General features: G+C 41.2%; 3 protein-coding genes and 1 non-coding gene across 4 annotated transcripts; 1 reads left to right on the top strand and 3 right to left on the bottom strand.

Moving 5' to 3' along the window:
- On the bottom strand, nt 392-463 carry TRNAD-GUC. The gene has a single exon. It is a non-coding gene; the product is annotated as a tRNA-Asp (tRNA).
- On the bottom strand, nt 904-6,765 carry LOC8064524 (ultraviolet-B receptor UVR8). Its single transcript, XM_021451762.1, has 9 exons — nt 6,590-6,765; nt 5,463-5,719; nt 4,301-4,494; nt 4,154-4,201; nt 3,283-3,355; nt 2,852-3,023; nt 1,887-2,318; nt 1,568-1,759; nt 904-1,325 (listed from the first exon to the last, which is right to left on the bottom strand). The coding sequence occupies exons 2-9, from the start codon at nt 5,713-5,715 to the stop codon at nt 1,235-1,237; spliced, it is 1,455 nt and encodes a 484-aa protein (XP_021307437.1). The 5' UTR covers nt 5,716-5,719; nt 6,590-6,765; the 3' UTR covers nt 904-1,234.
- LOC8062977 (uncharacterized protein YwbO) lies at nt 6,916-9,369 on the top strand. Its single transcript, XM_002464216.2, has 8 exons — nt 6,916-7,112; nt 7,632-7,776; nt 7,871-7,993; nt 8,094-8,137; nt 8,224-8,349; nt 8,616-8,700; nt 8,784-8,840; nt 8,934-9,369. The coding sequence occupies exons 1-8, from the start codon at nt 7,054-7,056 to the stop codon at nt 9,018-9,020; spliced, it is 726 nt and encodes a 241-aa protein (XP_002464261.1). The 5' UTR covers nt 6,916-7,053; the 3' UTR covers nt 9,021-9,369.
- On the bottom strand, nt 9,629-12,182 carry LOC8064525 (E3 ubiquitin-protein ligase At3g02290). Its single transcript, XM_002466801.2, has 5 exons — nt 12,028-12,182; nt 11,656-11,864; nt 10,581-10,971; nt 10,088-10,197; nt 9,629-9,932 (listed from the first exon to the last, which is right to left on the bottom strand). The coding sequence occupies exons 2-5, from the start codon at nt 11,761-11,763 to the stop codon at nt 9,906-9,908; spliced, it is 636 nt and encodes a 211-aa protein (XP_002466846.1). The 5' UTR covers nt 11,764-11,864; nt 12,028-12,182; the 3' UTR covers nt 9,629-9,905.

Consider the following 26,897-nt stretch of genomic DNA (forward strand, 5'->3'; position numbering starts at 1 on the left):
GCACAACATCAGTAGCTCTGAGTGAACTCTTGAAGTCTGAGCTACGGCAAACGGTTGGTAAAGCATGTGCCACAGACAAGAAGAACACGGTTGGTAAAGCATGTGCCACACAAGAAGAACACGGTTGGTAAAGCATGTGCCACAGACAAGAATATACAAATGAGGAAGCAGCACTTGGAAGAATGAATCGTCCAGAATTGGAAAAATGAAGTGGACAAGACTAGTTTCTTTAGCATCCTCTTATGTGAGACAATATCAGGTCCATTGACTTTCTGAGTAGATTAAAACAAAAGGAAAAGAAAAATAAAAGTCCGAATAACAAAAAAGAGTAGATTAAAACAAAAGGAAAAGAAAAATAAAAGTCCGAAGAACAAAAAAAAAAAACAAAGCACGCCGTTGCCGGGGATCGAACCCGGGTCACCCGCGTGACAGGCGGGAATACTCACCACTATACTACAACGACTTGGTTGTTTATTGTTGGTACTAAACCCAATAAGTTCTTTGATAAGCCCAACACATGACAACAAGAAGGCAACGAAGTTTCGTCTCTCCATTCTTATAGAGTAGCAGTATCAGCCAATCCTGACCGATAACAAGCGGAAGCATTAGCATCGAATTCAGATTTTCAGACTTATTAGTTGCAGATACTAGGTGCGCAATCCTGACCGATAACTCAGGACACAATCTGCAGATGAGGGAGTAAATGAAGAGCGTGCGTGTTATGTTGTGCCGACGCTAAACGGACGGGGTGCGAACCGAGGAGACGCGCGTGATAACTGCAGGCAGGCAGCGCGGAAGATGGAAAGGCAAGCGACGCGCATGCAAACAGGCTAGCGCATGCAGGGGCATTCACGTCCAAAACAGCCTCCGTGCGCTGTGGACGTCAACCTTTGTGAAATCTCAGATCCTGGCTAAAACGTTTATTAATCTGGGTATGGAGGGAGTACATGTCTTTCAAGTTCCACGAATACAAAGGTTTCTATAGCAACCTGACACTCCGGAGCAAGTTGATGACACATACAGAGCCTCTGCTCTTTCGATACAACTGAGAGGCACACCACCAAATAACAATGGAGGTTTACAGACTAATCAGAATCAATCGAGGAGTCACAGATTTTCCATGACCACAGCAATTAATGTCTGAATCAATAACTTCAATGGGAGGCCAATCTTTTTAATTGTGAGATGAATCACTGTTTTGGTCTTGACTGGCTTCAGCCTCAGACCGCTTCCACTATCTTGCTAGTGGCCTAACTTGCTTGTTAACTTCTTCAGCCACTTGCTTTTCCAAGAACTCACATTCTCCCTCCTTATCCAAATGTTCCCTGTGGTAATGCCAGAATGAACCACTAGGATTAGTGAAACAAAATGAATGAAAAATCCAAAAAAAGTCAAACTAATATTGGTATTGCAGATTGTATCCTATCTGAGTAACTGTTCATGGACAATTAGTTTTCACCAAAGCTGATACATCGTTTTGGAAAGCTCCCAAAGACTGAATTTGAGCTTACACTCCATGGACTGCATAAACCATTTCTACCTGCCTTCAAATTTTTTGTGTGCATACCTTACTTTCCCACACAAGCGTGCCAAGGCATCAGCACCAGTCCGTGATGCAACGTCTTCTATTAGTTCAGCATTTGAAAGGTTCACAGTCTCTGCAAGCTTGAACTCACACAGCTCTTTTAATGAACAAGCATCAGTCAAAACAGCAGAATGGCCACCTCCAGCAGCTAGTCTTCTCACTTCACCAACACACCTACATCACACAAATGATAATCAAGGACCTAGAGCTGCAAATAAACTTCACATAGCAAGAGCAGCACCAGCAGAGTCCTATATTTAACCCAGAAAAGAAAAGAAGATTGTATCACTACCAAACCTACCAATCAACTGGAGAGGGGAACCAAGCATAAGTAGATTTCTCATTTGCCGCCTGACCATAACTATTATAGCCCCACCCATATATGCGGCCATCTTTCATAGATACAAGTGTGTGAGAGTGCCCACAGGTAGCAAGACGAACACCTGAGGGTATCACCAGGACTGGGATGTTTCGAAGCAGCATGTCAGATCCATTAAGGGAACAAGAAAAGAAACCACCCTGAGGCCCAACTCCCAGCTGACCCACATGTCCTCCACCCCAAGCATATAGAGCTCCACTTTCAGTCACAGCACAAGAGTGGACCCCTCCACAAGACACATCTCTAACTACTATTCCATCAAGTGCAACAATTCGCCTAGGGATCAGCTCGTTATCTCCAGATTGGAGGGAGCAATGCCCAAGCTGCCCCATGCTTCCCAGTCCCCAAGTATACCTGCAAAATCCAAAGATATTATAATTACTAATAATCAAGTCCCTACCTGGAATAGGTTTTCAATGACCAAAAAGTGAAAAAATATGATAGCAGAAAGATTTTGACTTCCCATGTTGAAAGTGAAAAACTAACAAATCTAATTTTTTGTGTCCTATTTAAGCTATCAAATCGATAGATTCAGCGAATGATTGACAAGTTATTCAAATTCAACTATAATAATGTTATACCAACACCCATTTAGTTTCTTCACATTTCTTTGCTGTCACTGAGAGATTGGGCTGCTCAAGAGAAGGAGACCACTTCGATATGTGCGCAAAGATCTTCAATAGCAGAAAGCTACTTGGAGTAACACTGATGCCATACTGAGATTAATTGATCAACATGAGATCTATAGTATAAACCAATTTGCTTTGCAGTTAGCCCTACAGTTAGTCGTGGTTAGCCTTCAATATTCCAAATGCTTCTATGTTGTCATGCGAGAAACCACACAACAGTCACTGGCAGCAGATAACAGCTCCCTTGGGATGACTTACACCTCCCCGTTTTCCGATATAGCTGCTGTATGGTACTCGCCACATGAAACTCTAACAATCTTCACTTGCTCGGGGGCGTCATCAAGGAACCTTGCATAAGCATTTAACACACGAGCTCCCTGAAGTCCTTGAGAAGTACGACCTCTGCCAAGCTGACCGTACTCATTGTAGCCTGGTTAGTAAGAAAATAGCACGTCCCATCAATAGTCAGGAATGGAAATTTTGAAATCAATTTGGCGTGCATCCTGTTGTTGGTTTTTAAAAAAGGATTTTCAGTCACAACTCACAACAAGCTAGCCCAAACATTAAGTCCTATCACTGCTAATTGATAAGGTTTGCACCAAAGTCAATAAAGAACCAGAGGGCAGTACGTTTATCTTAAAAATCATGAGTAAAAACATGTGTTTTATGACTGAAAGGTCACACACTACCCCATGCTTGCAGTAAACCATCCTCGGATAAAGCCATGACATGAACAGCTCCACAAGAAACCTGCTTAATCACCTGCGGATATATGAAAGATGTTAAGTATGTCACATAAAAGCATTGCCTGAAGTCTAAACACAGTACAAAAACTTCAATATGCCCGCAACTTCTTGTTACAGATTCTGGGTTATAGAAGAGCAAAGCCAAAATATCTGAAGCTTGAATATATAACAAACATGAAGCCAAAATTTCTGAAACTTGAGTATACTTGATCTAGTTATGCACCCAACACTATATAATATGTGCTTTACTGATTTAAAATACTAGGATGTGCACATAGATATGGATTCTAGATCAACAGAACACAAATACAGTCAATCTGACTAGGGAGCATACAAATTGTCAACTTTTCCACAGGCAAGTTTGTCAACTGGAAAAAAACACAGAAAAAAACAAAGACACCTTGAGGCTTGAGGTGCAGATGAAAATAGAACACTGCTCAGCATGTGAGAAAAATTCTCTACTGAAACTAAATCCAGTAATGAATAAGAGAAGAAAAGAGAAAACACTATCATGAGAGAGTTGAATTCTTCCACCCAAAACGGGCATCGTATATTCCCATATAAGGTGGTGATGTCATCATGTCTCATAAATATAATTAGTTAATGCAATGAACCATTTTAGTATAAGTTCTACATTTATTTTGCTGCTCAATCGAAATAGTTAGGCAAACTAAAGGTCAACAGAACGTAGAGACTATGCACATCAATGCCTTGCAATATTACCAATACTGTTTTGTTGTAATGTCTAACTAGATAAACTTATGCCCCTTAGATTAGATATCTACTTGAACCAGTCATTAAAAACAGAACTTACCGTGTTTGGTGTGAAAGCTCCCCAAAATAGACGAGGGTAATCAGAACCCTGTAACAAGCATGCTAATAGTGAACATTTAATCGAATCGAATAGATTGTATTGATTTCTCAAAGGCTGTTGACCAAGCGACAAGGTATTGCAGCAAACCTGATTTTGTCCCCAAACCCAAAGCCTGCTTTTGGATACCGTGCCATCATTTTCTCGAGGCTCAGCAACAGCAGCTGTACAATGTGCTCCACAGGATACTGATTTTACAAACTCAGTCTCCAATGACTTGACCTTCTTGGGTTCCTTTGCGCTCTCCTCTGTTCCATCTCCCAACTGGCCAAACTCATTAGCACCTGTTGCATTCAAGTTGAGCTTTAATTAACTCATTTTACTCGCAAACAAAATCGCTATACATCAAGCAATACTTTTTATCACTGTCAAAGAAAGTTGGATATGCTGGACCTTAAGTAAGAACTAAGAACTACATAGCCCCCGAAATATTAGGGGACACATTTGTCAAGATAAGAAGGTCAAGGCATCAGTTCCGTTCTATTCAGTACTTTAGTCTGAAACCATCAACCACCAATCAGTTGCTAGCGATTGTCTAGTGTACAAGGTTTCAATTTAGTGGTGATTCCCCCTTTTCCACTGAAGTAGGGAACGGGTGATTGATCTTTTTTAAATAAGGCCCTACTGACCACCCGAACTTTCGGAAAAATGGTAGAATTGACTTTTCCCAAAGCCACCGTTTGATTTTTCCTTAAATTATTCCATTATGATAGAAGAGGCTATAGCAAATTGACTTTTGGTTTGCATTAAACTATACAGTCCCAATCGCCAAACAGCGATTATTGATCTATGTCCAGCGGCAAAGAGTCAGTAGTTCAGATCTTTTGAGCCAGTAGAATTAGCACTCCAAAAGAAGGGTGCATCAAGCTCTAATGCTCAATTGCTCACTGAGTGAAGACAATTTAAATCTCAGTGCTCAATAAGATGTGTCTTCAGAAAAACAGTAGTAGAGTTCACAGTTACATGGATCTTGTCACTAATAACATAACTGAAAACAGAAGCATGACATAAAACAATTTCTAAGAAATGTGAATGCACCAAGTACACATGAACACAGAAATAGCTCTTTCACTATCAGAGAAGGTCATGTCATCTCCAGGTACAACTAGCAAAATAAAGAAATATAGTAACTCAATTATTGTATCTTTTGGTACAATATTGCAATTAAGGTGATACTTCTCTCATCTAAACTATATTTAATTTATTTGGCACTCGAAAGTGCACCTATTCAAATGAGCTGTGCAGGACTTACCCCAGGTGAACAGTGATCCATCAGAAGCAACTGCAGCAGTGTGCTCACGGCCACATGCAATATCGGTCCACCTGAGGCTCTTCCCATTCCCCAATTTGAATAGTTTGGGAGGGAGGCTCTTGGGGATCCTCAAGTGGCACTCCTTGCCCTTTCGGGCAGTCTGGCCACTGTGGTTATAACCCCATATGTAAATTGCGCTCTTTGTTGGCACACCAACAACACGCAAGTTACTGAGCACATCATCTACATCCATGGCCCTGGTTGATTATGATGAATAAAAGATAAGCACGTCAACAAACAAGCAGAGCAGTGCAACCATTAAACCAAGAGATAGAACACTGCATGTGAGTCTGTTGAGACCATCAGGCCAAAAACAGACAAAACAGAGCAGTTCGGCCCCCAAAAAAACAGCTTTGATGAATGACTGTTTCAATTCACAGCATTAAGAGGTGTTCATTTCCTCTTTCATGTTCTCATTAACAACTACTAATATGTTCATCAAAAGATAAAATTGTCATTAATGAGACCATCCAGCCTGCTAATACTACAGTACATTGTACAGAGAACAAAAGCACCCTTTGGAACTGAACAATCACGTCATCAAATAAGCAGTTTGATGCAGCAAATTTGGTAGGATGAGCAAATGTCGCCCTAAATCACAGCACAGCTATGTTTTTTGAAAAAAAAACACCCAAGCCACGTTTGTAGAATTTTGCAAACAGAGCAAATTGAAGCTGCAAATTAAATCACGTTTCCTAACAAGGTCGCAACCTGTGAAACACTGTAACCGCAGCACTACGTATAGGGTAAACAGGTAACCGCATGAAGAACAAGCTTAAGGTATCGAGAACCATTCCCCCTCCCTCCCAATAGTTCACAAAATGCCCATCCGACCACGTAACTGGTTAAGGAATCCAGATAAAGTGAACAATAGTAGCTTAAATTGAAGCCTATCCGTGATCCGAAATTGAGGAAATAGCCAATCTATCTATCCCCTACGTAACGAGGTCCTCAATTTCCCCAACCTCTGTTCCTCAAATCAGACAAGCGATTCATCCAGCAATCGATTAGCGCAAGAAAAACACCGCGCCGCAGAAATCCGAGCAGAGGTTCCATCCAGCGCTCACCTGGAGAGAAGGAACGAGGCCGAAGCGCGGTGCAGCCTTTTGGGCGGATTCTGCTAAAGGTGGGAGCTTTGCTTGCTTCTCCTAGTTTGACCCACCGGTGGAAATGGCCTCGTTCCCTTGTTCGTCGGGCTCGTGGCGCACGCACACGCTTCTTGTCCGTGGGCACCGACCACCGGATTTTTCTGGACCTCCCGAGGTCCTTGGAAGGATGGACAGGAACGGCAGAGCGGCTCACGTGCCTACCGTGGACCGGGTCCAGGGGAGGTTGGCAGGTTGCTGAGAGCACGGGCGCGTGAACCGAGACCACCAACGCCTACCAACCAAAATTCGGCGCCTGCTTCTCCATCCTTCCACGAACTACGGCACGAGGGAAGCACGCTGATAAATAAATAAATGGCATAATAAATCTCTCCTCTATCGACGAAAGCTGTGGAGGAAAACCAAGGATCTCCCCGTGCTTGTGTATGCCAGGTCGCCTGCTCTCCGTCCGCATCCCGTCCCTCGCGAAGCTCGGCGCTCCCAGGTTCGGTTCTTTGTTTCCTCCACAAATCGTCTTTTGTGCTAATTAGTTAGGCGCCTTTTGCTTCAGGAGCTGGCGATTGTATCGCACTATTCTGGGAAAAGATAGAGCGCAATTATTTGCGGTCAATCATGGAGGGCTACCGCATTTATTTATTTTTGGTTAGAAGAACAATTTGATCCTAACTCTGGTGTGCTGTCTACTAAAAAAAATTCTTTTCTCGACAACACTGGTTGAAATAAGTTTTTGATATGCGATTAAAACTGTTGAGTTTATGTGGATGAACTGTGATCCAACGTATATTATATTATGGATGAGGTGGTTCTTTTCCTGGAAATAGAATGGACCGATTAAGATACATTTCCTTTCTGGAAAGGGAGCATGTGCCCTTGCTTCTGGGTGTCATGGAAATTCTTTCATCTTAAACTCTCAGCTACACTGACTAATGTGCAAAGGAATGGCTAACAAGCATCTAAATGCCCATCACTGACCAATTTGAATCTTTGATGCCGAAAACTGTAGGTGTGCAAAATTCATGGCTTCAGACACTGGCAAGAAGCTCATTCAGATCGATGTGAGCTCGGATACAGTGTGCCCTTGGTGCTTCGTCGGTAAAAAGAACCTTGAGAAAGCAATGGAGCAAAGCAAGGACAAGTTTGATTTCGAGGTTCCACTTCCTTCTTCGAATCCCCATCATGATCCAGTTTCAGAATTCTTGTTTACGCAGTGCTAACTTTGGTGTCCATCTGCTTGCTTGGCAGGTCCGTTGGCATCCGTTCTTTCTGAACCCTGATGCGCCTAAGGAGGGCGTCAGGAAAACTGACTTCTTCAGGGCGAAGTTTGGTCCTGTTCAATATGAGCGTGCAATTTCTCGCATGACTGAGGTTTCTTCCTGTAAACTTGCCTATGGTACAATTTGTTTGCTTTGCGCAAAATGTATTTAGAGCTGCTGTCCTATTTGACGTGCATGTGCTCGTGTTTCAGATATTTCGAGGACTCGGGCTTGAATATGACATGTCGGGGCTGACGTAAGTACATGGTTTTGAAGCTGTGGTTTACATTCATGTCATGCAGCATCATTTATTAGTGTGCTGATATAAAGATTTTGATCCAGAGGGAATACAATGGATAGTCATAGGCTCATAACACTTGCTGGACACCAAGGCTATGACAAGCAAAATGCTCTTGTTGAAGAATTATTCCTCAATTACTTTTGCCAAGGAAAGTATATTGGTGACAAGTGAGTATGCATCAAACTTTTTTTGTTCTCGAACATGCAGAACTGCACATCATTTTATTAAGAAGAGAGGAGATAGTATCAGACTCAATACATTATGCTAGCTGTGAAAAGTTTCAGAGCATTCTATGTTTGGTGATCTTTATCCTAGGTTTCTCAAGCCCAACACAGATTTAAAAATATATTTTTTTTTGCATGTTCTGGAGTAGGGTTTTTTTTTTCTCTAATAATGTCTGAGCCATCTAATTAAATTATTTCATGTATTGCAGGCAGGTTTTGCTGGATGCTGCAAGAAAGGTGGGCATAGAAGGGGCCGAAGAACTTCTTGAAGATCCCAGCAAAGGAGTCGACGAGGTATTCTTTTTTCCAGTTAAGTCTGTCCCTAAAGCCATATTTCTGTGCTGACAGGGCTCACAAATCCTTTTTGCTACCTAAAGGTTCAGGAAGAACTTAAGAAGTACTCATCTGGCATCTCCGGGGTCCCGCATTTTGTGGTATGAGGATTTATTGATGATGATATTTATCATCTTTTATCCGTCCCATGTATAAGCAATTTATCATTTGTTGTTCACCTCACTATCTTTCAGATCAATAATAAATATCAACTCAGTGGTGGCCAGCCTCCAAATGTATTCATGAGGGCGTTTGAGATGGCTGCAAAAGATGGAGCTTAATGGTGTTTTAAAAGAGCTCCTCTAGTAGTCTTCACATATGTTCGAAAGGAATAAGAGCAGAATTTAAGAATAAAGTTCCAGTTATGGAACCAGTTGTATTTCCATAATTTTGATGTGGTGACAATTAGTGGTGAAGATGGTGTGGATGTTCACTTTTGAATAAAAATCTAGGTGATTGGATATGGCATATGGTTTAGAATGTCCCATAAATAGAGCCCAGTCTGTACTTATATTTGATTTGGCCAGTCTGTATTTATATTTGATTTGATGGGATGTGTGCAAGATATCAGAAACAGGAAAACTCAGATTCGATGTGTGAAAGGAATAAAAAAACAAGCATTTAAATTGATTGTTATCATTTACATTAGTTCCACAATCTTTCTGCTTCAATACCATTTAACCTGGAGAAATTTCTGCCATCTTAATAGTCAAGGCTTGAAATTTGATCTCACATTCTGTTCAAAAACCTTCTGGCAGATCCTCCTAAAAAAATCATTGCCAAGGGGCCTCACTACTGGCCGCTAGTCTATTTCTTGTTAATTCACTTTGAACTTCAACCAAAAAACTGAGGTTTCCAGAACCTGAGATTTCAGCATGAAAACCTAATGTAAGCAACCCCCGTGGACATTAACATCAATGGTCCCATTGAAATATGATATGTAAAGTGTGGCACAAACCATCAACTTTGTCAAAAAAGAATGGGTTACAATCTACTCTATAAAGAAAAAAATGAATCTTCACACTGCTGCAAGTTTTTTTTTTTTTGAACCAACGCTGGAAGTTTCAGTAAGCGATCTAGCGGATATTTCATCAACGCTATGTACAGAACACACAGGATTTAGCTAGGGTCTTCCACTTGCCGTCTGTGAATGCTTCTATCAGGGGTCATTCATCCTCATTGAACAACATAATCTGCAGTGGAACATTATGACATTAGAGATCTTCACATTATGACGTTAGAGATCTTCTTTAAAATGTTTTCAGACTGTTTAAAAGAACCATGTTGATAAAATCACAAGTAATATATCACTTCTCAAGTGAAATGATTTCTGGAGAAAACTAGGTACCTTTGCACAGACAGGGCAAGCTTCACTTCTTTCCATCCACTCATAAATGCAACTAAGATGGAAATTATGGTTGCATTGCAATACAATCTTCGGATTCTCATCATCATATTCTGTGGACAAATGAGTATATGAATCAGAACACAAGAAATACTGAGATCACAAATGTATGGTGTTGTGCATAAACTATGATGACAAGCATGATAGTTAGAGCATCTGTTTTTACTTTTATATTGACATGGAAGCAAATACAATAATCTAACAAACCACCATAACTGAGCACTTAGGCATGTCCACATATTTAGAATGAATCAAATGAATGAACATCTATTTCCTTCTGCAACAACATACAGCTACAAGATTTTTAACTGTTTAATTAACTTTCTATTCATGCATGCTAGACACTTAAAACCTGTAACTTGTAAAGTCAGTATACATATCTTGAAAGAAAAGGCATTTGTGAATAGGAGAGAGCAGTGCAATTGTTTCCACCAACCTTCTAGGCATATCGGACAGTCATCCTCATTGTCAGAAGAATCACAGAATTGTATTCCATCAATTCTCGAACCTCCTGAGTGCTGTTTTGCTGATGTCCCAGAAACCTTATGAGCAGCTGTGCAAGTTGTTGATCCAGCATCAGTATTCTTACTTTCTGTAGGTTGTCCTGGTTTCTGAATATGCGTTGATGCTTTGTCATGTCCTGATGACACTACTGGGAGCTGCAGCATGCAAGGGCTGAATTGAGGATCATCGTAAGGCAAAGGCCTTGGAGGGGGCCGGAAAGTATCCAATGAGTCCACTTGATTAGCAGAGGTGCAAGCTGCAAGAGGAATCCTTCCACGTTCAGGTGCCACACGTGTATCACCTCTGTGACGAGCAGCAGAGCCCTAGGATGAGAAGGAGGCAATTAGAAGAGAGTGCAGAAAAGGTATGTGAACAGAGCAAACAGAGATGACAGAATGATATAAATCAAATTATGCTGAGACCAAAAAAATACTCCAGAACATGCAGTAAGTTGTGCGAGCTTAAATTTCTAAAATAAGCCATTTGAGCCAAAGTTATAAAAACAGATCCCAAAATATGGAGTGTAGTTGCCAAAGTCAGGCATCAGTAAAAAAAATAGATGAGCTCCCATGCAAATTATTATTATGATATTTCATATAGCAATTAGTAAAAACCAACAATAAACCTTCCTTCTAAAGTTAGTGTGACAAATCAATGTTCTTTATCCAGTTCTGTAACCTTAGACAGCATGGAGTCCAACTTTGCAGCAATGTGATCTCAGAAACGGCCTAATGCATGCAAGAGCCAAGAACACAGAGACAAACGAAGAACACCCTCTAGCAGTGCCCGCATGGATCCCCAAATCCCAACTCATATTTTGCAGGATCCATGGGCCATCATCAGAAGAACACAAAGCCAGATGCACAGATTCATTCAGTAGTTATCGCCGCAACACGCTAACAACACCCAAAACGGTAGATGGAAAACAAGTCAACAACTTTTTGCAATGGCAGAAGGATGAAGACGATTGACAGGCACTATAGTATAGTATAGTGGTAGAAGCATACCGAGTCGACGCCATGGTAAGGGAAAGGCCACGGTAGGCAGAAGCAGCACACGGGCGGCGGCGCCGAGCCGTCCTCCGGGTACCGCAGGCAGCAAAGCAGGGACCCCATCCCTCGCCTTCGCCTCCCCCCTTCCAAGTTCCAGCCAAGCAGAGGATTCTTCTAGCACACAGGTGCGGCAGACCCAGTGAAGAACACCCGATCGATACTTTCTTTTATTGCAAAAAAAGAAAATCGGAGTTAGTAGGCATAATTCATCACGTATACATACACTTGCAATTAGATCAGGTCTTCGATTACATATAGCCAAACAGCTTAATTAGATTAGGCTTCGAATGCTGCTCGGATTCGCAGAGCAGGAAGGGGCGGGTTTACCTGCTGGGTGCTCGTTGCCGGAGAAGTAGAAGGAGCCGACGAGAACCTGGGCATCTGGCGGCGGCGTAGGCAGTAGTATACAGGGGAGAACGCAGGAATAGCCCAGCCAAGTCGGAGTCGGGGGGTCTGTTCTGTTCTGTTCGCCCGGCCTCCGCATATATGAATACGTAGTACATATATATTAATATCGGTCACGCTCAATATTTTTCGTTTTTCGGTTTGCGATTCCGATACGCAGCTTCTTTAATATATCAGCATAAATAAAGTTGTTAATGTATGCTGATAGTTTATATGCATCTTCAATTCACTCATCATCCATCCACTAAATTTCTTGTTAGCCAAAAATAAAAAAAAAATAAAGTTGCCTCTCTTAATGCGTACAGGGAGCTATTAAAGAGTGAAAATAAATAGTAGCAAGTAATTTTTATCCAAATGACTCGTCCAATGATATAATCCAGAGAGTTATTTTAAAAAAGACTCTTATAGATGGTCTCAACTATGTTAAATAATATATATATATATATATCATTGATATCAATTTATATTTATATTTAAATATTTGTATATGAACATGATGTCCGATGTTAAATATACGGAATCGTAAACTCTTCTGAACGTATTTGAATTCAGATATGGGTAGAAAATATTCGTAGTATTTGCACCCCTGGCCGAGGAGCAACGAAACCGTAGGGGGGGCTCCTCTTGACATGAGGTTCATTGCTTTAGACAATTCTTTTGCATATTTGTCTTATTTATTCATTTATTTTCTTCTTTTTTAATTTTTGTTCTTTCTACAATTTGTGTTTATTCTTTTTATTACCGAACATTGTCAATGGCGGGCGAAATATTGATTTTAAATTAGTGGAATCATGATAATATTTATTGGAACATTTGCAAATGAGCAATCTTGAAATAATTAAGTCAATCTTATTAAGTCAGATTTTTTTCTCATGAATCTTGAAATATTTTTCTCTTGAATCTGAAATAAGTTTCACATAGCTGGAATATATTTGGGTGTGGAGCTGAATCCAGGGTGTGGCCGTGTGGGTTATATTTGGGTCAGGAGATCGGAGGTCACATGCAGATTTGTTGTTGCACCGAACAAAAATCACAACCGAAAGAAAAAGGAAGTGAGATCAAGCAAGAGAAAATAAGAGGATGAAGAATCTTGGTGCTGGCACTAATTACGAGATTAGCCCTTGCTTTTGCCAACAACAAAGGCTACTGTCTCTAGCACTTTTTGAAGGTGCCGATGCCATTCTTAATGATGGTGGCACCAGACACTACAGTCCAGTCCAGATCTTCCTTGATTATTGGCACTTAGATTGTAGTGATACCTGCTGGCACAAAGGAAGAAGAGATGTTCTCCATGATGTTGGACATAATTGTTGCACTTAAGAGTTATAAGAATATATACTTGTCAAATAAAAAGAGAAAAAAATCCAAATTACTACAGTTTCGACCTATCTCAGGATAACCCACTAAATTAACGTTTTGTTCGATTTGCACCCCTCAAATATTTAGTTTGTCCAATGTATCAGAAAACTATTTGTTCTTTTTTATTTTTCCATGTTTGAGTTTATTTCAAATTTTGTAAGGTGGTTGATACTATAATTTATGTAAGAAAATATATCATATATTTTTTAAAATCATCTTTTGTGGGTTAGGATAATAATGCATTAACACTAGAAATATAAGATTGTATGAAACATGATGATGAGAAGTTTATAATGTGTTTTTAAAATAAGTTATATGATGTCCACTCTCATCTCATAATATTTGATATTAAAACTTAACTTGTACGTAGAGAAATAATAAACAAATATTATTAAGGGGGAAATAAGATTGACTAAAATAGTTTGAGAGTAGTAAATTCCACCAAGTTTAGGTGGTTATACAGATATAAGTCTAAATTGAGCTGAGTAGTTTGGATTAGAGTAAAATACACTGGCGGCCATTTAACTTGTCGCCCTGTGCCACTTTGGTCCATGAACTTGCAAACGCGAAAAAAGAGGCCCCTAAACTTGTCAGGATGTGCCACTTTGGCCTATGAACTTGCAAACGCGAAAAAGTGCCCCCTGAACTTGTCGATCCGTGCCACTTTTGTAACACCCAAAAATCTGTTTTCAATCAATAGGAATTAATTTGATTTAATTAAGCATTTTGGTGAGCATTGAATCTAGTGAATAAAATAGTTTTGGTCAAAATTAAAATTTATTATAATTTTAGAAAACATGGTTGTGCATTTCATGCTGGTGCATATTTAATTTTGTGTTGTTGCCTTCTGTTTGATTTTAGTTGCATTCAAAACTCTCCTTGAAAAGGCTTTGGAAAAATATATTGGAAAGAGTTTTTTTTAAAAAAAAGAAAAAAACAGCCGTAGCCAGCCCCGGCCTGCCCCTTTTTCCCTCCCTCACGGCCGGGCGCGGCCCAATTCCTCCTCCCCGCGGCCTAGCAAGCCGCGGCCCAGCCGGGCAGCAGGCGCGCCCCCTTTCTTTTCCCTCTCTGGCCGACAGCTGGGCCCTGCCCCTTCTCTCACTGCGACGTGGGACCCACGCGCCAGTGCTCTTCCTTCTTCTCTGCGCGCCGTGGCCGAGTCGGACTCGGTGGTTCTCCCGGCGTAGAAGGCAACAAACCCCGTTTCTTCCGGGATTTCGTGGTTTGAGCGCCTCTATAAAGTCCCAAATTCGCCCCGCGGTCACGTTTCCTCAACCGAGCACCTTTTCTAAGCCCTAGCCGCAACCGCCGCGAGATTTGAATCTCACCGGAGAAAACTACCGCCGCCGCGCGTAGCTTCCTTCCCTCGGACCTTCTCCGGGCGTAGAAACACCCTAGGTGAGTTCGCGAGCTTCTTCTCCACCCCCCGGTGTCCTCGGCTTGAGTTTTGGTGCGCGGAGTCGAGAAGCCGTGGAGCTCCGGCGAGCTTTTCGGCGGCTCGCATGGCGCCGCCGCACCGGAGGTTTCCCCCTGGTGGCCGGCCGCCGTCGAAGCCCTCTGGGGGCGATCTCAGCCCTCGGATCGGACATCAACGGCTCCAAACACAACTTACCCCTTCGCCGGCACTTATGTTAAAGAGTCCCTGGATAATTCTACAAATTGCCCCGCGGTCCTTGGCGCCCCGAGCGGGTTTACGCTTTCCAAATTCAGAAAGCGTATTCTCTGTCGGTTAAACGAAAATACGTTTTCAGCTAATTACAGAACTGCCACTGAACTTAGATTGCTCATAAAATATTCATTTTAACTCCGTTTTTGTCCATTCAAATTCCGTTGTATTCGTATTTACGATCTCTACATGTTAGAAATATTAGTTTACTGTTTTGAAACTTTTTAATTCTGCAGTAGTATTTAATTAATTATTTCTTTATAGGAAATCTTAGAAAATTCATATCTTTCACGTTTTAATTCCGATTTCCGTGAACTTTACGTTTGTGTGATCGTAGCGCTGCGTAGAATATTTTGATAAACTTTTATATTTGTTTTACCACTGTTTGGTGTATTGTTCTAATTATATCTTGTTTGCTTCGTGTATGATTGTCTACATTGGATTGCGTGTTGTTGATTGATGATTGGGATTAGACGGTGAGCCGTACGTTGGTGCTCAAGATCAAGTATTTGAAGACCAGCAGGCTCAGGAGAGCTTTGATCAAGGCAAGTATAACTTGGGATCATCCTTGTTACCTATTCACTATTAACTATACATATATATATCATATGCATGCTATCACCTTGTCGACCTTAGCAAAATCATAGATGATTGTTACCTGTATTCCTTGCTACCTACTTGATATGCATTTGGTGTAGATGTGCTAGTGCTTGATATAATCCATGATCTTGTAAGATGATTAATAGCTATGCAATGAACATAAAAGAATGACATATAACTGTATGAGATCTTGTCTGTACGTGATCACCCGGGATAACAGTGCAACCATGAGGGCTATTATGGCTCTGGCTTTAGCTCAGTATGAAGCACTTTTCTAGCTTGTTAGAGGTTACCCGAAAGGGCGGAGGGGCTGAACCGTTTTGGGTATAGTGTGGCCTCTGTCTGTATGAGTATAGGCTGCGAGTCATTGTGCCATCGGAAGGGGGGCTCTATATCTGCGCGCAAAGGAAACCTTGCGGCCCTAACTTGTTAGACGAACTTTTGAAAGGCTTCATAGTGATCCCTGCCGACCTCCCTAGGAAGGGGGTTAAGAGATTAGCTACCTCGGGCGAAAGGGTAAATCATGACTCATGGGTAAAGATGTACAACCTCTGCAGAGTGTAAAACTGGTATACTAGCCGAGCTCACGGTCAGGAGCGGCCTTGGGGACATCTACATTAAGATGATGAGCTTATTATGTTATTATGTTCATTTGATTATCGTTTATGCTATGAGATTAATTATGCTTACACTTGATCATGGGATTAATGGATTATTTATGCTTCCTTGACAACTGCTCATTAATTATGAACATGCTATCCACTATTAAAAGCTAATTGCAGTCAAACCAGTGTCAGCTATTTGAGCCTCATGAACCCCTGGTTATACTTGTTGAGTACGATATGTGCTCACTCTTGCAATTTTCCAACACCTCAGGATATGATAATGAAGATGACTGGAATGAAGATTATCGTTATGAGTACTAGGTTTGGAGTCAACCAGTCAACAGTGTCCCTGTGTGGAGCTTCCGTCGAGAGCGTTGTTTACTTTATGCTATCATTTTTGTATGAGACTATGTGATTCAATATATAATTCGCTATGTAATAAACACTGCAATGGTACATTTGAGATTTGTCTACTTATGTGTGTGACTATTCCTGGGGCACATATGAGTCTTTTATGCATCCTATTTTGTTCTTAAAATATGGGTGTGACAAATTGGTATCAAAGCTTTGTTGACTGTCGGACGCAAGCCTAGTTAGAAATTGGCCGTCATAAGGTTTTGAAATTGCTATAAAATCCTTGTTCTATAAACCTTGATATTTTCTTCTACACTATATCCTATTCATCTTCACCTTGTTGCTTATCTTAAAGACTTTTTCTCATCCCCACTCCTTGCTTTGAATATGCTTTTAGAACTGTTCTTACCACCTTCTAACGTCATTGAAATAGGAGCTATAGGATCTTTACCCTTAATAGGAAGAGAACGTTAGTACCGCATGTTGAGTCAATGCTTGAAGTGTGAACCTTTGATGCTTGGTTTGGTTTGTTATTATGCTTATGCTTGATTTGGATCTTTGTAATGATTGTAATGATCTTGTGGACTTTCTCTACAATTTCATTTAGTTTATAGGCCTAAGATATAAGGATTAATGAATTAAATAGTTGGGTTTGGGTAAGATTCTGTTTCCGTCCTTTGCTGTTTTCTGGAGCAGTCTGCAATAAATCTGGTACATCTCAAAATCTGTTCGTGCAATGTTCATCAAATTTTTCTGGAAACAAGTGGACTTCCATATCTTTCCAATGCCTCAAGGATGACATTATTATCTGTTATGAACTGTGAGTTATGACTGTTTAAAGTTGAGGTTTCTGCGCAGTCTGGAATTCTGGAACAGTTTCGGTTGTACCCAGTTTTTGATTAACCTAACTTTGGAATCTGGTAATATGATCTAAATGAAAGTTGTAGACAATTTCTTTATCTTTCCAACGGTGTACAGCATTTATCCTTTGGAATTCTGGAACTCGAGATATGACTGATGTTCTGACCTGCTGATGTTGGATGTGACCCAGAAAATTTCAGATTCCGTTAACTCTTGTAATTGTCATGTTGGACATTACTAAGATGTGTTTATATACCTTGGAATGCAGATGGCAGCAAGGGGAAGAGGCAGAGGAAGAGGCCGTGGCAATGGCAATGACAATGGTGGCAATGCTCCAATCACCGTGGAGGAGCTCATGCAAACCCAAAGCCAGATGATGCACGTTTTCATGCAGCACCTGCAACAACAACCTCCACCGACACCACCACCAGTTCATGTGAGAGACAAGCGGGGGGAGTTTATGAAGGGAAGACCCCCAGTCTTTACACACTCAGCTGATCCCATGGAGGCGGATGATTGGTTACGTGCCGTGGAGAGGCAACTGAACATAGCACAGTGCAATGATTTGGAGAAGGTGTTGTATGCTTCTGGACAGCTTCAAGGGGCAGCTCAAACATGGTGGGAGTCATATCAAGCTGCTCGTTCCAACAATGCTCTTCCTGTCACATGGCTGGAATTCTGTAGGGACTTCAGAGCTCGACATATAAATGAAGGAGTGATGGAGCTCAAACAAGAAGAATTCAGATCACTCAGGATGGGCTCCATGACTGTGGCAGAATATCATGACACCTTTGAACAGTTGGCTCGCTATGCTCCGAATGATGTCAGGGAAGATGCTGATAAGCAGCGTCTATTCATGAAGGGCTTGTACTATGAACTCAGGTTGCAGTTGGCAGGAAACACTTACCCTACCTTTCAAGCTCTTGTGAATCGTGCCATCGTGCTTGATAATATGCGGAAGGGTCAGGATAAGAAGAGAAGGATGCTGGCACAAGGATCTGGGAGCAACAACCGTCAGCGATTCAGTTCTCATCAAGGCCATCAGCAGAGGTTCCAGGGACCAGTTAGTCAGTGGAACCGTAACCAGCAACCCCAGCGGTTCCAGAATCAGTCGCAGAGTGGGAACCAACGTCCTCCATTCCAACAACGTAACTCCCGACAGCAGCAGTTTAATCAGCAAACGCCTCGCACCGGGAATTCAGGCGCTACCCCCATGAAGAGAAGTGCTTCCAACACTCCTACGAGGTGTTTCCAGTGTGGAAAGGAAGGGCATATGTCATACGGTTGTCCTGAGAAGTTTAACAAGCAGAACAACCCGAAGTCTACTGCTTATGCAGTAACAGTGAACAATGTGGCTACGGAGACAGTTCAGGAGGGACCAGAGATTATGATGGGTACGTTCAGCATCAACTCTATCCCTGCTACAGTTTTATTTGATTCTGGAGCTTCGCATACTTTTATATCACAAGCATTTGTTAGGGTTCATAGCCTTCCACTAGTTGCAATGAAAACACCTATGCTAGTTAATTCACCGGGTGGGACTATACCAGTTTCCTTACGTTGCCCCTCAGCAAGTCTTTCTTTAAGGGGGGTAGATTTTCCTATCAGTCCCATGGTTATGAGAACCTCAGGCATAGATGTGATCTTGGGTTTGGATTGGATGAAGCAACATGCGACAAATATTAATTGCAAAGAGAGAGTAGTGGCTCTGACAACACCAAAGGGAGAAAGAATCAGTGTTGATGTAACAATGCAAGCACCACTCACAGCTAAAGTGAACCAACTAACTGATGATGTTGATCCTCCGAATCTGGTAGTGGATGAGTTTCCGGATGTCTTTCCAGATGAATTGCCAGGTATGCCACCTGACCGAGACATTGAATTTATTATTGAATTACTACCTGGTACTGCACCCATAGCTAAAAGACCATATAGAATGGGGGTTAAAGAACTAGAAGAACTTAAGAAACAAATTAAGGAATTGCAAGATAAAGGGTTCATTCGTCCTAGTTCATCACCATGGGGTGCACCAGTTATCTTTGTTGATAAGAAGGATGGTAGTCAGAGGATGTGTGTTGATTATCGGTCACTTAATGAGGTCACTATCAAGAATAAATATCCATTACCTAGGATTGATGACTTATTTGATCAGCTAAGAGGTGCTTGTGTGTTCTCTAAGATTGATTTGCGTTCTGGTTATCATCAATTGAAGATTCGGAATTCAGATATACCAAAGACAGCTTTCACAACAAGGTATGGGTTATATGAGTATACAGTTATGTCTTTTGGTTTGACCAATGCACCAGCTTACTTTATGTACATGATGAATAAAGTATTTATGGAGTATCTTGATAAGTTTGTGGTGGTCTTTATTGATGATATTCTGGTATTCTCTAAAACCAAGGAAGAACATGCTGAGCATCTGAGATTGGTCTTACAGAAACTTAAAGAACATAAGTTGTATGCTAAGCGTAGTAAATGTGAGTTTTGGTTGGAGGAAGTTTCTTTTCTTGGTCATGTTGTCTCTAATGGTGGTATTGCAGTGGATCCTAGTAAGGTGAAAGATGTGTTGAATTGGAAACCACCTACAGATGTAAGTGAAATTCGCAGTTTTCTTGGTTTAGCTGGTTACTATCGTAGATTCATTGAAGGGTTCTCAAAACTTGCAAAGCCTATGACTGCTCTATTGGAGAAGAATGCTAAGTTTGTGTGGTCTGATAAGTGTCAAGCTAGTTTTGAGGAGTTCAAGAAGAGATTGACTACTGCACCTGTGTTGGTTTTGCCAGATCTGAGTAAGAGTTTCTCTATCTATTGTGATGCTTCTCGTCTGGGTTTGGGTTGCGTTCTTATGCAAGAAGGTAGAGTTGTCGCTTATGCATCTAGACAGTTGAGGAAACATGAACTGAATTATCCTACTCATGATTTGGAGTTAGCAGCTGTGGTTCATGCATTGAAGATTTGGAGACACTATTTGATTGGGCATAAGAGTGACATATACACTGATCATAAGAGTCTGAAGTACATCTTCACCCAGACAGATCTGAATTTGAGGCAACGAAGATGGTTGGAACTGATAAAGGATTATGACTTGGAAGTGCATTACCATCCTGGAAAGGCGAACGTCGTAGCTGACGCACTTAGCAGAAAGAAATATGCTAATGAGCTTCAAGCGACACCTGAATCTGAGGAGTTGTGTGCTGAATTTGCATACCTGAACTTGGGAATTGTAGTAAATGCTATGGAAATTGAGGTCACTCCTACTCTAGAGGAAGAGATACTGAAAGGACAGTTAGAAGATGAGAAACTAAAGGAGATAGCACAGAATGTGGTACTAGGCAAAGCACCAGGCTTCAGAATAGATGACAATGGTGTATTGTGGTTTGGAAAAAGGATATGTGTTCCTGAAGTGAAGGCTATTCGTGATACGATTCTAAGAGAGGCTCATGAGTCAGCATATTCCATTCACCCTGGGAGCACTAAGATGTATCTAGATCTGAGACAGAAGTACTGGTGGTATGGTTTAAAGAGGGATGTAGCTGAGTATGTTGCTTTGTGTGATACTTGTCAGCGAGTGAAAGCTGAACATCAGAGGCCAGCTGGACTGTTGCAACCAATGAAGATTCCGGAATGGAAGTGGGAAGAAGTGGGTATGGATTTCATAGTGGGTTTACCACGAACACAGAGAGGGTATGACTCAATATGGGTGATAGTAGATCGTTTGACTAAAGTTGCTCACTTCATACCTGTTAAAACTAAGTACACTGGAGAACGCCTAGCTGAGCTGTATATGGAGAGAATTGTTTGTTTGCATGGGGTACCTAAGAAGATTGTGTCAGATAGGGGTACTCAATTCACATCTCACTTTTGGAAAGCAGTGCATGATTCGTTGGGAACCAAGTTGAATTTCAGCACAGCATATCATCCACAGACAGATGGACAGACTGAGAGGATCAATCAGATATTGGAGGATATGTTGAGAGCTTGTGCTTTGCAGTATGGGGCTAGTTGGGACAAGAGTTTGCCATATGCAGAATTCTCCTACAACAACAGCTATCAGCAAAGTCTTAAGATGGCACCGTTCGAGGCCCTATATGGTCGGAAGTGCAGGACACCTTTGTTTTGGAATCAGACGGGAGAGACTCAGGTGTTTGGGACAGATGTGCTTAGACATGCAGAACAACAAGTGCGGACTATTCGGGATAACTTGAGAGTTGCTCAATCTCGTCAGAAAAGCTATGCAGATACGCGTAGGAGAGAGCTGGCTTTTGAAGTGGGTGATTATGTCTATCTGAAAGTGTCACCTATGCGGAGTGTGAAGAGGTTTAATACGAAGGGAAAGCTAGCTCCAAGGTATGTTGGTCCGTTTAAAGTATTAGAAAGGCGTGGAGAAGTAGCATATCGGTTGGAATTGCCTGAAAGTTTGTCTGGTGTGCACGATGTGTTCCATGTGTCACAACTTAAGAAGTGTTTGCGTGTACCTGAGGAGCAACTACCATTGGAAGAACTCTCTGTTAAAGGTGAACTCACTTATGAAGAGTATCCGATCAAAATATTGGAGACAGCGGAGAGAGTCACTAGAAGTCGGGTCATCAGAATGTGCAAAGTACTGTGGAATCGGCATTCGGAAGCAGAGGCAACTTGGGAAAGAGAGGATGATCTGAGGAAGTCATACTCATATCTGTTCGAGTAAGCACCGTTCAATCTCGAGGACGAGATAATTTTAAGGGGGGTAGAGTTTGTAACACCCAAAAATCTGTTTTCAATCAATAGGAATTAATTTGATTTAATTAAGCATTTTGGTGAGCATTGAATCTAGTGAATAAAATAGTTTTGGTCAAAATTAAAATTTATTATAATTTTAGAAAACATGGTTGTGCATTTCATGCTGGTGCATATTTAATTTTGTGTTGTTGCCTTCTGTTTGATTTTAGTTGCATTCAAAACTCTCCTTGAAAAGGCTTTGGAAAAATATATTGGAAAGAGTTTTTTTTTTAAAAAAAGAAAAAAACAGCCGTAGCCAGCCCCGGCCTGCCCCTTTTTCCCTCCCTCACGGCCGGGCGCGGCCCAATTCCTCCTCCCCGCGGCCCAGCAAGCCGCGGCCCAGCCGGGCAGCAGGCGCGCCCCCTTTCTTTTCCCTCTCTGGCCGACAGCTGGGCCCTGCCCCTTCTCTCACTGCGACGTGGGACCCACGCGCCAGTGCTCTTCCTTCTTCTCTGCGCGCCGTGGCCGAGCCGGACTCGGTGGTTCTCCCGGCGTAGAAGGCAACAAACCCCGTTTCTTCCGGGATTTCGTGGTTTGAGCGCCTCTATAAAGTCCCAAATTCGCCCCGCGGTCACGTTTCCTCAACCGAGCACCTTTTCTAAGCCCTAGCCGCAACCGCCGCGAGATTTGAATCTCACCGGAGAAAACTACCGCCGCCGCGCGTAGCTTCCTTCCCTCGGACCTTCTCCGGCCGTAGAAACACCCTAGGTGAGTTCGCGAGCTTCTTCTCCACCCCCGGTGTCCTCGGCTTGAGTTTTGGTGCGCGGAGTCGAGAAGCCGTGGAGCTCCGGCGAGCTTTTCGGCGGCTCGCATGGCGCCGCCGCACCGGAGGTTTCCCCCTGGTGGCCGGCCGCCGTCGAAGCCCTCTGGGGGCGATCTCAGCCCTCGGATCGGACATCAACGGCTCCAAACACAACTTACCCCTTCGCCGGCACTTATGTTAAAGAGTCCCTGGATAATTCTACAAATTGCCCCGCGGTCCTTGGCGCCCCGAGCGGGTTTACGCTTTCCAAATTCAGAAAGCGTATTCTCTGTCGGTTAAACGAAAATACGTTTTCAGCTAATTACAGAACTGCCACTGAACTTAGATTGCTCATAAAATATTCATTTTAACTCCGTTTTTGTCCATTCAAATTCCGTTGTATTCGTATTTACGATCTCTACATGTTAGAAATATTAGTTTACTGTTTTGAAACTTTTTAATTCTGCAGTAGTATTTAATTAATTATTTCTTTATAGGAAATCTTAGAAAATTCATATCTTTCACGTTTTAATTCCGATTTCCGTGAACTTTACGTTTGTGTGATCGTAGCGCTGCGTAGAATATTTTGATAAACTTTTATATTTGTTTTACCACTGTTTGGTGTATTGTTCTAATTATATCTTGTTTGCTTCGTGTATGATTGTCTACATTGGATTGCGTGTTGTTGATTGATGATTGGGATTAGACGGTGAGCCGTACGTTGGTGCTCAAGATCAAGTATTTGAAGACCAGCAGGCTCAGGAGAGCTTTGATCAAGGCAAGTATAACTTGGGATCATCCGTGTTACCTATTCACTATTAACTATACATATATATATCATATGCATGCTATCACCTTGTCGACCTTAGCAAAATCATAGATGATTGTTACCTGTATTCCTTGCTACCTACTTGATATGCATTTGGTGTAGATGTGCTAGTGCTTGATATAATCCATGATCTTGTAAGATGATTAATAGCTATGCAATGAACATAAAAGAATGACATATAACTGTATGAGATCTTGTCTGTACGTGATCACCCGGGATAACAGTGCAACCATGAGGGCTATTATGGCTCTGGCTTTAGCTCAGTATGAAGCACTTTTCTAGCTTGTTAGAGGTTACCCGAAAGGGCGGAGGGGCTGAACCGTTTTGGGTATAGTGTGGCCTCTGTCTGTATGAGTATAGGCTGCGAGTCATTGTGCCATCGGAAGGGGGGCTCTATATCTGCGCGCAAAGGAAACCTTGCGGCCCTAACTTGTTAGACGAACTTTTGAAAGGCTTCATAGTGATCCCTGCCGACCTCCCTAGGAAGGGGGTTAAGAGATTAGCTACCTCGGGCGAAAGGGTAAATCATGACTCATGGGTAAAGATGTACAACCTCTGCAGAGTGTAAAACTGGTATACTAGCCGAGCTCACGGTCAGGAGCGGCCTTGGGGACATCTACATTAAGATGATGAGCTTATTATGTTATTATGTTCATTTGATTATCGTTTATGCTATGAGATTAATTATGCTTACACTTGATCATGGGATTAATGGATTATTTATGCTTCCTTGACAACTGCTCATTAATTATGAACATGCTATCCACTATTAAAAGCTAATTGCAGTCAAACCAGTGTCAGCTATTTGAGCCTCATGAACCCTTGGTTATACTTGTTGAGTACGATATGTGCTCACTCTTGCAATTTTCCAACACCTCAGGATATGATAATGAAGATGACTGGAATGAAGATTATCGTTATGAGTACTAGGTTTGGAGTCAACCAGTCAACAGTGTCCCTGTGTGGAGCTTCCGTCGAGAGCGTTGTTTACTTTATGCTATCATTTTTGTATGAGACTATGTGATTCAATATATAATTCGCTATGTAATAAACACTGCAATGGTACATTTGAGATTTGTCTACTTATGTGTGCGACTATTCCTGGGGCACATATGAGTCTTTTATGCATCCTATTTTGTTCTTAAAATATGGGTGTGACAACTTTGATCCATGAACATGCAAATACAAAAATAACACCGGTTGTATGACACTGTTCTGCCACGTGGCCCCCTCTGGTAGGCCATGCATGACACCGTTTATGGTGATGATGTCAACACTTCTTTTTAAATTTACAAAATTGATATATTTTTATTCGTAGCGTCAAATATATCATTTTATGGTGATGATGCTAAACGAATAATGTTTTGTAGCATTTCATGAATTTTTCATGAAATGTTTTGTAGCATTTCATGATGTACTCTGCCTAGGAAAAATATGAAACCTAGAAAACGAATAATTTTTGCTTGTTTTAAAATTATCTTTTTTTAATTAATAATGCAACTTTTATGATTTTTTGTAGGCCAAAATAAATATTGAAAAATTATGAAAATTGATTTATAAATATTTTATGATGATATCAACCTGTACAAAATGTTTAAATAAAACTATCTCAAACAACAAAACGGAGTACACCATTAGAAAGAGCTCGACGAGGCGATTAAAATTGATATATTATTTGATATATTTGACGCTACGAATAAAAATATATCAATTTCGTAAATTTAAAAAGAAGTGCTGACATCATCACTATAAACGGTGCCATGCATGGCCTACCAGAGGCGGCCACGTGGCAGAACAGTGCCATGCAGCTGGTGTTATTTTTGTATTTGCATGTTCATGGATCAAAGTGGCACGGATCGACAAGTTCAAGGGGCACTTTTTCGCGTTTGCAAGTTCATGGGCCAAAGTGGCACATGCTGACAAGTTTAGGGGCTTTTTTCGCGTTTGTAAATTCATGGACCAAAATGGCACAGGGCGATAAGTTAAAGGGCCACCAGTGTATTTTACTCTTTGGATTATTTTTTCCAAAGATTTTTCCTCTTGGTGATGAAACTTAAGAATATGTGACAAAAAAAGGAGTGAGAAAATATAAATCATAAAAAGGGAGAGGAGTCTTGGTGACAACAGACTTACTTTTTCTCTCCCTCTGGTTGAAAAAAACATGATGTTCAGACTAGAGCTCGGTTTGAACATTTTTTCACTTAATATGATCCCTCCATTTTAAACATAAGTCGCTTTAATTTGTCATAAGTGATATTTGTTCGATTTTGATCAAAAAAATATTACCATATACTCCCCCTATCCCGCTTTAGCTTTTAGTCTGGTGCAGCAAAGATTGTTTAAATGTGGACATTGCGTGTGTCCAAGTGCATTGAACTGCATTGCCAGAATGACCAGAATGACAGTCAAAGAGGGAGGGAGTACAATTTTGATAAATGCACTATCAAAATATATTTCATGGTATACTTAATGAAACTTGTTTGATGTTATAGGTGTTTGTGTAATTTTTTTTATAATTTTGACCAAACCTAGAGAAGTTTGAGGGACAGTATTTTTTTAGTGTTAATCGGGTCATTTTAATTTTCCCAAAATGACATTATGCATTATCTAAGATTGGTCATGCGGTAAGGATTTCCATAAACATTCTTATGGTCTCCGTTATGTAATGGACCTCACATTATGATGTTTTAGTTAAAAATTATATCATAATAACTCCACAAAATATTTCACACAAGAATCTTGAAGGCTAGTATCGTAAATATTTTTCAGATATCCTAGATAAAAAAAAACTGAAGCCTATTTTTTGTAGAGCCAAAAAATCAGTAGCTTGATAAGTAGATTTGTGTGTTCTAAAAAAAAGATAAGTAGCTTTGTAAAAATGTGAGAATTTGCAGCGTCGAAGGGTGTACTAGTAAAAAAATTGTACTAGCTAGAAAATTATAAAGTGGCCAAAAAGCATCAATAGTGTAGTTTTTTTAGGAAACAAAAGGGGTAGCCCCCCTACTAATTAATTAT

The sequence above is a fragment of the Sorghum bicolor genome, chromosome 1 (assembly GCF_000003195.3).
Source record: "Sorghum bicolor cultivar BTx623 chromosome 1, Sorghum_bicolor_NCBIv3, whole genome shotgun sequence".
Lineage (NCBI taxonomy): Eukaryota > Viridiplantae > Streptophyta > Magnoliopsida > Poales > Poaceae > Sorghum > Sorghum bicolor.